We start from the raw sequence: 13,534 nt of genomic DNA on the forward strand, positions 1-13,534 counted from the left end.
TGTCCCCACACGTTGCTCTGTAAATCCTCATCACGCTGATGATTAAATCCTTTCATTCACACTCAGACTCCTGCAGAAGGACGACCGTTGTCTTGTGACTCTGTTGACTGAACTTTACATATTATTCAATCAGACGTGACCTGGGTCAGTTCATAGCCTAAACTTCATAATCTGACCGTCATACAGTCCAAACGTCTGAGAGAACTGACTGAAAGTTTTTAGATCTCAAATCTGTTACCAAGTACACTGTAAAAAAAAATACTTTTATGTAAACTGGAAAAAAATATTCCCTGTAAAATTAGGGTAAAAGGATATATGTCAAATAGTTTTCCCAATTTTCTTGTATATGTGTTGTCCTATACTGAAATTTTATAGTTTTTGACCGTATTTCAAATATAAACAGAAAAGAAAGAAGTCTTGTTAAAAAAATGTTTAAAATGTGCGAAAATAATATTTTATTCTGTAAAAGAACACTTAAAGTAACATAATAACGTTAAATAAACTGTAAAAGAAAGTTTTTCCCTGTATTACAAGAAACACATAACTATGGAAAATCTGTAAAAAAAACATAAACTGTTAAATAAAGTTTTCCCCGTATTTAAAGAACACATTCAAACGTTTTTGGCATTTTATGTGGAAAATCATTAATTTTTTTTTTTTAAAACGTATTTTTAAGAAACACATAAAAACCATGGAAAACATGTAAAAAAGAATAACAGAAAATTCTGTAAAAGTACAGTTTTTTTACAGGTTACATAAAACATTAGTGTTAAAAAACTGTGAGGTTATACAAATGGTTTATACATTGCGCTGTTAAATATGATTTGATATGAAATGTCAGTTTGATATGGTTGGAAAGTTACACATTATTACAACATTATGATTAAAGAAATTCATATTTTAGATCTCAGACCAAAGTTTCCTCATCCTGCATAAAAATACATGTATAATAATACTTGAAAAGTTATAGGAAGTCCTGCAGAACATGATAGAGGCAAAATTCTATCAGGATTATTTCTGTCTCTCCAGCATCATCATCTGTGTTGAAATCATGAACCTGCAGGTCACTTTAAAACAATTGACCCACCCGACAGTTTAACTTATAAATCATTATTATTCCAAGCTTGAGACACAGTTTTATTTGAAGTTGATGAACACATGATGTAATATTAGTCCAGCGATGAAGGGTTCCTTTAGTCTCTCTCCGCAGTGAAATGATGTGTTTGACACTTTTAAATGTGCAGTGACGGCTTGTTAAAGTTTCAGATCTTTCACTAACAGTTAAGTGTGCTCATAAAGTTGTCAAAACATTGAGCTGGAGGTCTTTAAACAGAGAACAGATGGAATAATTACACGTTAAAGTCCATGTTAAACAGTAGCAGCTGAACACATCAAACACATCACTGATCTCCGTCTGTCCTCTTCAATCAAAGAGAAATTCACTTCACATTTTGTCCAAGAGTGATGGACGGACTGACTTAAGATCAGTTGTAGGTTCCTTTTAGTATATTTATCACAGTTGTTGCTATTAAAACCGAATATTTCCAAGAAATTACTATGATCTCACATGTTTCAGCATGAGTTGGTTTAGGTGCGGTGCTTCATTGTTGCTATTTTCGATTAATCACTCTTTTCTTTTCGTCTTGTATCGTATAAATTCCGATGAACAAACCACCTCTTAAATACTTTCCAATTCCTGTGGGATCAGGCTGGCAAAACATTTAAAATAAAGCAGATTTGTTGTTAACATCACAAACAAAGCTATTTATACTTTCCAAATTGTATTCAAAAGTCATTTCCTTAAAGCATTAAACCGTTGATTAATTTGTGGCTCATCGCTGTAAAGATATTTCAAAGTATAACATTAGTGGGCGTGTCTTGTGTTTTCACCGTGAATTGATTGGATGTGTAAAAACAGCTGTTGCATTGATTTTGAAATGAAACAGCACTGACAACTGTCTAATTTACATCATTTAAGATGTATAGTCATTTCAGGGTGGAAGTGTGTTTTCAGATTTTAACTGAAGATTATGAGAGTACGTGAATTTTAAAAAGGAATGACCCACATTGATAAGCTATGTCCTATAAATGCTGCAATATTTCATGAAAAAATAAGAATTGTCGATTTGAATTTCACTGGGACTTTAACTGTAACTCTCGAGCCGTCTGTAGCGTGTCTCACATAAGCGCTGTGGTTTTAAGACACTGTGTCAGGTTGCTCAGCTCATCATTGTCAGATCCACAGTAGTGGACCAATCAGAAGACCCCGAAGGCGGGACAAGTGCCCTGTTCTTTTATTAACAATAGCAAGTTGGCAAATGGCAATTTCTGTTATCAAAAAATGCCACGAGACCCACACGGTTTGCGCTGTGCTCCTTCAAACCATTCCAAAGCGCTGTGTCATCAGTGCCTTCTTATTTTCCTTTCGGTTGCTCCCATTATGGGTCGCCACAGCGGATCATCCGTCTCAATCCTCGACACTCCCAAAGAAAATCGCAGCATCTTCAACTCTGCCTCCTCCAGCCCTGCCTCGTGTCTTTTTGTTAAAGCCGCTGTCTCTAAAGCATACAACAAGTCTCACCACAGACAAATACACTCTCACTTTTGCAGAGACCCTTCCATCACAAATCACTCACTTCACTCTTCGCCAGCCATAACCCAGACCTATACGTGACAAATAAGACCTTGAATCTTGACATGTGTGTTGTGTTGTTCACGTCATCTCGCTCGCTGACCACTAGAATGTCCAGAGATGAGGCGAGCGTCACGAGCGACAGCATCTGTTTTCAATAGCTGGGCGGAAGGGTGGCTGCTTCATTTAGTGGCAGAAAAACTACAGCCTACTGTGTGTTTAAATAGCCTGCGGCTTTGGGCAGGACGGATGTGCGGCTTATTGTTGTATCCCAGATTCCAGCAATCTACACTACAGCTCGTGTCCTTTCAAGACAACAAGAGTAGAATTAGAACGGAATGTGTGTAATGCATCTGTGATGCAGTGAACGCAGTCCGTGTGTCAGGCCCACATGAAAGCTGTTCTGACTCATTAACCTCCGGCTCTTTGATACGGATAGTAATAATTGTTTACTGTATGAGTTAGACTGGACGTTTGCTGCGAGTGATGGGCGCTGTGGTTTGGAGAGAAGTGCGGAGGTGAAGGATCTTTGGAGAAAAGAAATGGAAAATGTCGTGTCAGGACACTGAACGTTTATTTTATGACTTCCCTTTTCTTTTAAAACAGGAGATTTTAACAATACATTCTTTGAGATGTCTGAGGTGCTATATAGAACCACTTCTATATAAAGAACCCATTAAGGCCCTGTATTCTTCAGCCGTTCTATAGAGAACCTAAAGGGCTCAGAAAACTACATTCGAAATAAAAAACGACCATCTGTGACCTGATTTCGAACAAAATCTGGTCCAATCAACAGTTTGTTTCACTAGTTTGCCGCAGCAAACTAAACAGAACTCTCTGGGAAAGTTTGTGTTGGCCGGTAAACACCCATCGAGCCACCATCGGTCCATGATCATACGTAATGTGGATGTGTTATGTAGCGCCACACGGTCTGTGGAAAATAACGCGTCATTTTATTTTGGTGAGGTCAGATATGTCTTCATTAAAAAAAAGATAACATTTGAGCAGCATGAATGCAGAGATGGTACAGATGTACCCACACACCTCTATGATCACTGTCGCAACATGTGCAGAGGCTATTTGCATACGTCATGTTAACCCCGCCTCCAGAAACATAGGGGTGTTGGATTGTAGGAAAACACTTTACCGTTTTCGAGCTTCGTTTCACCCCAAAATGTAGAACGAAAGCACAATTCGTCTAGACTATGCCTAGCCCTTAAATCATCCCAAGGAACCGCTGAAGCACCAATATCTGGTTCTATATAGCACTAAAAGTGGTTCCCCAATGATTACTAGAATTACTTTTAGTGCTATAAAGACGGTTTCATCTTAACAACATAAACAAACGTTACTGCGCATGCGCACTTTTGAGACCCCAACTGAACAAAACAACAGAGCGCCGGCAGATTATTTCTGATAACAATCAAAAGAAACCGACAAGAAGCGTTACTTTGCTAAACTTGTCTCTTTAATATTTTCAATTTAGACTATGATACCAAGCTCAACCGCTAGATGTCAGTGTACAGTACGCTTTCTTTAAATGCGACCGAACTACAGGACACATTTAACAAAATGTTTATTTAATAAAATGAACATACGACTAAATTTTGTTTTAAATTAATACACTTTTTATGCAGTAATATAATAACACAAATTAATATTAAAAAAAATAAATTAAACATTAATCGTTATATTATTAGAAACGAATACAAACCGGAAGTTGGGGGTCTGTCGCGCGCGCGTCCGATGAAACACCTTATTTTAGTGTGCTGCAAAACTAGAGCAAAGTTTTACAGTGTACTTTACATGCTTTCAGATGATAAACACATAGTTTGCTTTATCCATCATTTGTTTTGGTCAAATCAATGTTTTTAAGATAAAATGTTTTGTTTTTTACTTTGAATGATGTGACATTTAGTTCTCTTCTTCATGGCTCTATATCTGAATATATATTTTTTCTTTCCAGAACCTCATGTTGGGCTCTGTCATGTTTTAGGTGGATTTGCATAACCACAGTTTTACTACCAATATAATGGTTAGACTAAGGTTGCTGTATTAAAGCATGGCTCATTTGTGGTTACCATGTATTTTATTCCTATAGATAAATGATAGTTAATGTTGGCAAGGGAGGGTTGTTCAGGTCATTGTCAGATGAGTGGGTGAGATATCAGACACTAGATGACTGTTTGTGGATCTGATGTCATGTCTAGCACATCTTCTTGAGTCTGTAATTTACTGAAGATCTCCTGAAGGTGAGAGACACAGACGACATGCAGGACAGACTTCTTCACAGCCATAGTAAAGATTCCACAAACATCATTTCAGTGGAAAGTTCTGAAAAGAATCATTTCTTTCTTAACTTAGACCGTAAAACCGTCCTCAGCAAAAAGAACGTTTTGGGGAACAGAGAACTCTTCAATGAATTAACAGTGAGAAATCTATATTTACAGCATTTTTTAATCTGTGCTTTAAATGTTTGTTAACAAAACTTCATTTACACATAAATCTCATTTAAATTATGTATTAGTATTGTTTATTGTTTGTTCATGTTAACTACAAATGTTTACAAATAATCAATATTTCCTTCTGACCGCAGGTTGTGAACATCAAAAACATGTTCATCTTATTCAAACCCTGATGATGAGGACGATGATGATGATGGATAATGTTATGAGCCGCTGCCCTGACATGAACTCAAACTCAACCTCCCGTAACATGTCAATGACAGTCGTAAATTAAAGGGGAAGGTAAACACTGAAACATTAACTTAGTGTGTCATCATTTGGTCAAATTTCTCATTACGCTGAATAACTTATCATATGAAGTGAAACATGAGGTTATAAAAACATCATCACATCGTCTTTGAGGATCTGTTCAGTGGTCTGTGATGTGTTGAGTGTGTGTGAAACGGAAGAGCAGGTGTGTAACCTCACAGCACAACATGGTATTGTGACAAACACAGAGGTGAACACAATGTCATGTTATTCAAACAGACGACCACACACACGCAGGCACACACACGCACGCATGACTGTGTAACCTCACACCTCTACTTTAACATTTGCATTTTGCATGTCATGTATTCAACATAATGTGTGGATTTGATCTCTTCTTTTGTCTTTTGCTTTAGATTTGGAGATTTCAGGTCATCACACACACACTTTCAGAAGGTAGGCCTACTGCATATAAACATATTTCTTTTTTTCTCAATGCGTGTTTTCTTGTTGCTTGAATATAGCAAAAAAATTATTATAAACGACCAGGAACATGTCAAATCATTATTAAACCGCTGGACTTTATTTATTTAAATGTAAAGAAATGCACAAAAATAATTTCTGTGGGTCTGTGGGTGAACCTCATAAAAATACAGAAAGAGGTGATACACAAACACAAATTAAAAAGGTATGTAGCCTAGCATATTTGTATTGTAAAAATAATGTCACAAACATAATAAATAATTAAACGATATAAAATAAAACTGTTATTTGTTTATTTATTTTTGCTTTATATACTTTATTTTCTTACTTGCCTTTCACTTTTTAAATTGTATTTTATGATTTCTTGTTAGTTTTTGTGTAATATATTTATCATATATCTACAGTAGAACACACACTTTATTTTAGTTTTCTGTCGTTTTCTGTCGTTCTGTAGAATGTGTCTGTTTCTCACTGCAGGATTCATGGTCTGGAATGCAGCTCTGGGTTCAGCCAGGAATCTGTTATCAGGAACGGTTTAATGGTGTCTGAAGGAATGTGTGTGATGAAGAACATGCTGCTGTGATGCTGCAGGAAGATGCTGAACAGACCTACACATGACTTCTAGTGACACACCATCAATCAACATCACACACACGACTGCCAGACCCCTGACACATCACAACCCCTTCATTCTCATCACAACACAATCACATGCATATGCACACACACCTATACGCAAACAAACACACGACCGCCAGACCCCTGACACATCACAACACCTTCATTCTGATCACAACACAAACACCCATGCGCACACACGCATATGCGCACGCACACATACACACACACATGTGCACACACAAACACATACCGCCACCGGACCCCTGACACATCACAACACCTTCATTCTCATCACAACACACATGCAAACACGCGCACACACCCACATACACACACAAATCAGAGAGCATTCATATTTTATTGCTTTATTCTTTTTACATTTTAAGATTTATATGTGTTTTATTTTGTGTGCAGTGTAATATAAATAAATACCGTGGTACATAAGTATCATTGTGTTTACCCAAAACATTACACATGGTACATTGGTACATTACACATTACACATTAAACATGGAGGTAAAGCAGAAAGTCAATCAGATGTCATCTGAACATCAAAGACTCTGAACATTAATTTACATCCGAGTGTGATAACCCCTCCTCATTCCAGACTGGTCTGTATCTCCACCAATCACCTCACAGGTGTCAATCATCAGTGGTTTGATCAGGAGGTTTTGTATAAAGCTCATGTCAGACGAGTGTCTTCTGTCTGCCTCCATCAAAGATGTTCTTCAGTGTTTTAACTGTGTCACTTCTCTGTGTTCTGACTCTTAAAACTCAAGCGAAGAATGTTCACACCCAAGAGAAGTTGTTTTTAAGATCGATGGGCCTCTCCAGCCGACCCAAACCCTCAGCTCACAGTTCCGTTCCCTCTCTGCTGTGGAAGATGTTCAAGAGCTCAGAACAGAGGGATTCATGTGTGGTGTCTGAGTACGGGGTGCGAGGGAATATTGTGAGATTCATTCATGATGAAGGTGAGCTTTATTGACGCATCTCTGCTTAAACAAAATTACACCGTTGTGTTTTACACATCACACGTCTTCATGTTCTTGTGTTTTGTAAAATCTACTGAACCGGTACTGGTTGATTAATGACATCATCCAGGAAGTGATGTCAGCTGGGGGGGATTCTTTTTTTTTAAATGCAAAAATGTCAGTCAGTATTGGCAATTCATTAAATTCTGTGTTTAGTGGTTTTGTTTCTAAAAATGTTGTGTTTACAGAGTTAACTGTCATTTGTGTTGAAAGGTGAACAAAACATTATTTGCTGGAGGTCAATCCCTCAGAGAGCCATGGGAACTTTCTGCTTTTCATACTGATGATGGATTTATTGTTTTTCTTGCCATTTTAACTTCTAGTCACTTTATAGAGATGACATGTTTCCTGTGTGGGACATGTTGGATTTATACTCTGTCATTTATTCACTTTCAAGTCGTGTCAAACCTGTATGCGAGTCTTTCTTCTGCAATGCACAAAAGATATTTTGTAGAATGTTGATAACCAAACTCCATTGTGTGAACACAAAACCACAGAGACATTTCTTGAAATAGCTTCTGTTGTGTTCCACTAAAGAAAGACTTTTATACAGATTTTCAACACTAGGATAAAAAGGCTTTATAGTTAGATTTTTATAGAAGGTTTGTGAACGGTTCAGAAGGTGCTGGGGTCTCTATACAGATTGAATCATTTGAAGGATAAACAGTTTTTCTTTCCCCAACAGGTCGTCTGATCACTGCACCCACCGGCCGCAGTTTTTACTGCGTCAGAAAGCATCTGTTTTTCAACATGTCTGCGCTGGAGGATGTTGAGCAACTCTCTTTTGCACAGCTGGAAATAAAGTTCACACAGGATCTCTCTCACCTGGGCCGGCATGTGTTCAGTATGGACCTGTACAGAGTTCTGAAGACCACACTAAAGGGAGTGACTCACGAGTCCAGCCGTAAATTACTGCGCTCTCAAACGCTCGGATACAACGCACTCGCCTCCGTGCGTTTCAATCTGACAGAGCTGGCTGAATCCTGGAGACAACCTGCAAAGAATTATGGGATGCAACTGGAGCTGCAGGTGTCACACAACCTGCTGGACGAAGACGTGTTCGACGCAAAGGGCTTGCGCGCGGGCGTCTCTATCCCAGAGTTCTCAGCGTCTCTGGTGGCAGTTTCGTTGAACCCACACCAGTGCAGGTCCAGAAGAAAAAGAAGTGCCTCTTATTACCCGCCGGTGACCCCCAGTAATGTGTGCAAACCCCGGAGACTTTACATCGACTTCAAAGATGTGGGTTGGCAGGACTGGATCATTGCGCCGCAGGGTTATCTGGCTAATTACTGCCATGGAGAATGTCCCTTTCCTCTGAGCGAGAGTCTGAACGGGACAAACCATGCCATTCTGCAGACTTTGGTGCACTCGTTTGATCCTAAAGGGACCCCTCAGCCCTGCTGCGTTCCCATCAAACTGTCACCCATCTCCATGCTGTATTATGACAACAATGATAATGTGGTGCTCAGACATTATGAAGACATGATTGTAGACGAGTGTGGATGCAGATGATGGTTTTACACGCTTTTAATGTTGTATGATTCATTAGAGTTGATTGTTGTTTATAAAGATGTCATGGTAGTGGGTAAGGTTAATGCGCAAACTCTGTTTTAAAATATGTTTTTTTTCCCCCAATACATTTATGCAACAATCAAGATTCAAATGTGAAATAAAATGGTTCTGACGTTATAAACATAAGAACTCTTCTGTGATGTCTCTTCTTAACAGCAGTTGTTGTTGCGCTGTTTCTCCACTGGTTGGCGCGCTTTGTCTGAATTTGAATCATGGATCGCGAGTTGGAGATACATTTATACGGTTAGGGCTTTAAATAAAGTTTTAGATTTAAATTGCACCGGTATCAATTAACATGCCTAAACCAGTAAGTGCCCTAGTTTATCCATTTCACTCGATAGAAAAACAATTATATTTTTCCTTGTTGACTCTTAATTCCGATCTCTCCAAAGTGCATTAGACCGCGTGGCCAGATAGATGGCTCTTGAGCTCTGTCAAGGCACCAGAGAGTTAAACGTAAAGACACGTGAAGTGAGGGGGAGAGAGAGAGAGAGAGAGAGAGAGCGAACGTTTGCGTGCGTGAGAGAGAGTTGCTGCTACACACTTGCGCACTGCGCGTAAAGGACAGACGTATCCAAATCCTCGCATGGACTTGTTACGTTTCAAAGTAACACGCTTTCTCTGAATGGACTTTTTATTACGTGTGAAATTGTCTTTATTACAACCACAAGACACCTAGAAACAGGTCTTTCTGCCCCAGTGATTGTGTGTGAGAAGAGGCGGGCGTTATTGTGGAATTATTCTATTGTTTTCTGCTGAAGTCTTTTACGTGGATCATTGTTAATGGGAATTCTAATGAGCACGAGCCTTATATAAAGTCAACCTTGACCATCTACTGCGCTATGGATGGAGAATAAGAGTTTCGCGTCGTGCGCATTTGGAGTTGTAGCCGGACTTTATTTGGAGATCCTGCACTTGTACACTTGCAGGGAAGGTTGCAGATGCACCGAGGAGCCCTATATCCATCGTTTGGAGTATTGCTGATGCGCCAAACATCTCAAGTGTGGGCTGTTCTGTATCTATTTTGAGTTTGGGCTCGAATTGTTGGCCGCGCGCGTACTTTTTTACGGTTTCCGCTTTTATCGGTTTTTAGATTTGACGCTGTAATATTATGACTGACTTTCACTTATGGTCTCTTTGCTGTCCAAATGGACCTAGCGCGGGTCTGCGTTCCTCAAAGCGGCTCTTAATGTGGCTGTGAAGCATGAGGGATATTCCAAACTCTTAAAATGGCTCAAACAAACGCGCAACATGGTGACATCTTCTGGCCTGAGCCCATCTGATCTCGTTTTCGGCTGATCTGTCAGGTTTAGTGTGACCATGGTCTCCTCCGGCTGCGCTCTGATGGTTCTGATGGTCACTCAGGTGTTCTTTGGAGACTCCAGGGGACTCGTTCCTCGGGTCGGTCGCTCCTCGCTTTCACCGGACGTCTTGCATGCGTTTGAACTTCAGCTTCTGAACATGTTTGGACTCAAACACAGACCCGTTCCCAGCAGGTCTGCGGTGGTTCCGCAATACATGCAGGACTTGTACTCGATGCACTCGGCGAACTCGGAGCAGAGCACCGGCAGTCGAGCCAAAGTGTCCGCGGGGAAAACGGCCGAAAGGTCCGCCAGTCGCGCGAACACCATCAGGAGTTTCCACCACGATGGTGAGCGCCTCCTCCATTCTTATCATCTTTTAATTCTCATTTCTGTCAAGAACTGAGATTAGCAGTAGAGCACGAGATAAGACTGACATGACAGCTCGCTTGTGTGAACTCCCGTGTTGAGCGAGAGCATTTTCTCAATTCCAGCTGTTTCTTGAATGTATGACAGTGACTTTTATTTGCGAGCAGCTACAGGTGATTTTGTGACATATCTTCCGCTTAGCTTAGTCTGCGTGTGAAGAATAATACTTGCATAACAAATAGTTATGATGTAATGAGGAACAATGATAAGGAAAGATAAGAGATACACAAAACGTGGAAATATTTGACCCAACTTTAAATGAACTCACAGAGGGACTTTAAAATCAAAGGTGTTGATTTGTTGTACCTTGCAGAATTTTTGGTTTTGTTTGAAACAAAAGCGTTTATTGTAATTGATCCAAATGTCATGTCTTTCAGAGTCCGCGGAAGAACTGTCCCGTTCCAACGGAAAAACAACTCAACGCTTTCTCTTCAACGTGAGCTCGGTCCCCAGCGAGGAGTTCGTCACATCGGCCGAGCTGCGGATATTTCGAGAGCAGGTGATAACGTCTCCAGCCAACGGTGGCACGGGACACCACCGAATCAACATTCTTGAAATCATCGAACCTTCCGGGACCTTAAAAGAGCCCATCACCAGACTCCTGGACACCAGGCTGGTTCAGGACAGCTTGAGTAAGTGGGAGAGTTTCGACGTGAGTCCCGCCGTCCTGAGGTGGACCGCAGACGGACAGCCTAACCGCGGCCTGGCGGTGGAAGTGGTTCACCCAGACGGCGTGCAGGAGGACTCCAAACGGCACGTCCGCGTCAGCCGGTCCCTGCACGACAGGGAGGACACGTGGCCCCAAATAAGGCCGCTGATGGTGACCTACAGCCACGACGGGAAGGGCAATGTGCTTCACTCCAGAGAGAAACGGCTGGTACGGACGAACAAACAGAGGAAAAAACACAAAGCTAACTGCAGGAGACACTCGCTCTACGTGGACTTCAGCGACGTGGGCTGGAACGACTGGATAGTCGCCCCACCGGGTTACCACGCGTTTTACTGTCAGGGGGAGTGCCCGTTCCCTCTGGCGGACCACCTGAACTCCACCAACCACGCCATCGTACAGACGCTGGTGAACTCAGTGAACAACAACATTCCCCGGGCATGCTGCGTGCCCACGGACCTGAGCCCCGTTTCGCTCCTCTACCTGGACGAGTACGAGCGAGTGATCTTAAAAAACTACCAGGACATGGTGGTGGAGGGCTGCGGCTGTCGCTGACTTTACAGACGCTTTTGGTTGCCCAGTACTCGACTTTATTTATAATAAAGTAAAACGCATATTTTGGAGAAGCATATACAGATATATTTATGTTCACTATTGGGAAAAATAAATATTTTAATCAGAGTCGAACTCGCATGTTCTGAGCGTTCATTAACTAACATGCAGCGGGTGTAGGATGAGAAAGAAGAACGGCGGCATCAAGGGTTTGTATGAAGCAGATGAGAGTGAAAGTGCAGTGCATGATGGTAGTTGCAGTAAATGTGAATTGATGTGTTTACAAGTAGTTGACACTGAACGCTCAGGAAATCTGCCTCGCCGAACGAGCTCTTGACACAATGAGTGAGTGTAAAAGTGATTTCCTCCAGCTTTATAGTGAGTCTGGCTCATTCACAAGAGTTCTATTACAGGCATCTAGACACACGGGTCATTAAACCGCCCAAAATAAAGACCACAATGACAAGTGTTCACACCACTGCTTCACAAATACTGGAAGAAAACTTTTCTTTAAGACTCAATTTGCTTGATGAGAAACTGTGCTTTCTCATTTAGAGATCAGAAGCAGCAGGGAAATTCATCACACCTCAGATCACACAAGAGTCTAATACAGAAACATATATGATTTTATTTCCATCAATGACACTCACAATATATTTTATAGTCAAAACTTTATTTCACAGTTTGCTGAACTCTGAAATACTCACGGTATTGTTGAGTTCCAGTGTTGGGTGTCACTAGTTACTAAGTAATGAGTTACTGTAATTCAATTACCTTTTCCTTGAAATAGTAAAGTGAGCGATTACTCAGATTTTTTTCTGTAATTTAATAACAGTTACTTATGATGTAATTGAACTGTGTAATATATTTAATAGTAAAATTGACATAAAAATTAGACGTCTAACTTTAAAATGTAAGCTTTAATGTGCCCATCTCACATTTGTGTTCTTTGTTCTGTTAAAAAGAATAATTTCTGTAGTTATTTATCATTTATTTGAAGTATTTAAAAAAAAACGTTTCATGTCTATCCTTGAAACAATTCTAATTCTAAGGTTGATGTAGGATAAAGAAAGTCATTAGTAATTAATCATTAAATACTTTTTCAGAGTAACTTACCCAACACTGTATGGAGGACCGGGAATGCCGATAAGAAATAAAACTATTTGAAATGTACATTTAAAATGATTTAGTAATGATACTTTTATTGTTTTAAAGCATAACAATTTTAAATTGATCCATTTATTTATACATTAAAAATTAATATTTGTATTAATCGAGTGTTTTATTTAACTACATTTTTAAAACACAAATTAAATAAAGCAGTTTAAATAAGTCTATTAATTTCTCATTTTAAGAAGGGATTTATTTATTTACACTTTTATTTTTTATTTATTAAATTGATCAATTGATTTGTCATTGTATTTCTAATCGGGACTCCCGGTCCTCCATAAATCTGGAGCGTTATGACTGGTTTTGTGTGGTATTCTCTGTGGTTTATGGGTTCTTACTGGTCCAAATCCAACCCGCAGGTG

The 13,534-nt window shown here is 39.8% G+C and overlaps 2 protein-coding genes across 2 annotated transcripts; both read left to right on the forward strand.

Moving 5' to 3' along the window:
- Positions 1 to 4,078: 4,078 nt before the first annotated feature.
- On the forward strand, positions 4,079 to 9,062 carry gdf3 (growth differentiation factor 3). The gene is made up of 6 exons (XM_056768196.1): positions 4,079 to 4,884; positions 4,997 to 5,061; positions 5,229 to 5,379; positions 5,763 to 5,802; positions 6,307 to 7,421; positions 8,167 to 9,062. The coding sequence occupies exons 5-6, from the start codon at positions 7,172 to 7,174 to the stop codon at positions 8,991 to 8,993; spliced, it is 1,077 nt and encodes a 358-aa protein (XP_056624174.1). The 5' UTR covers positions 4,079 to 4,884; positions 4,997 to 5,061; positions 5,229 to 5,379; positions 5,763 to 5,802; positions 6,307 to 7,171; the 3' UTR covers positions 8,994 to 9,062.
- Positions 9,063 to 9,610: 548 nt separating this feature from the next.
- Positions 9,611 to 12,137, forward strand: bmp2a (bone morphogenetic protein 2a). The gene is made up of 2 exons (XM_056768748.1): positions 9,611 to 10,704; positions 11,161 to 12,137. Exons 1-2 carry the CDS (start codon positions 10,374 to 10,376, stop codon positions 12,003 to 12,005), a joined length of 1,176 nt encoding a protein of 391 aa, XP_056624726.1. The 5' UTR covers positions 9,611 to 10,373; the 3' UTR covers positions 12,006 to 12,137.
- The last annotated feature ends 1,397 nt before the right edge of the window (positions 12,138 to 13,534 follow it).

Source organism: Triplophysa dalaica, chromosome 15, assembly GCF_015846415.1.
Source record: "Triplophysa dalaica isolate WHDGS20190420 chromosome 15, ASM1584641v1, whole genome shotgun sequence".
Classification (NCBI taxonomy): Eukaryota; Metazoa; Chordata; class Actinopteri; order Cypriniformes; family Nemacheilidae; genus Triplophysa; species Triplophysa dalaica.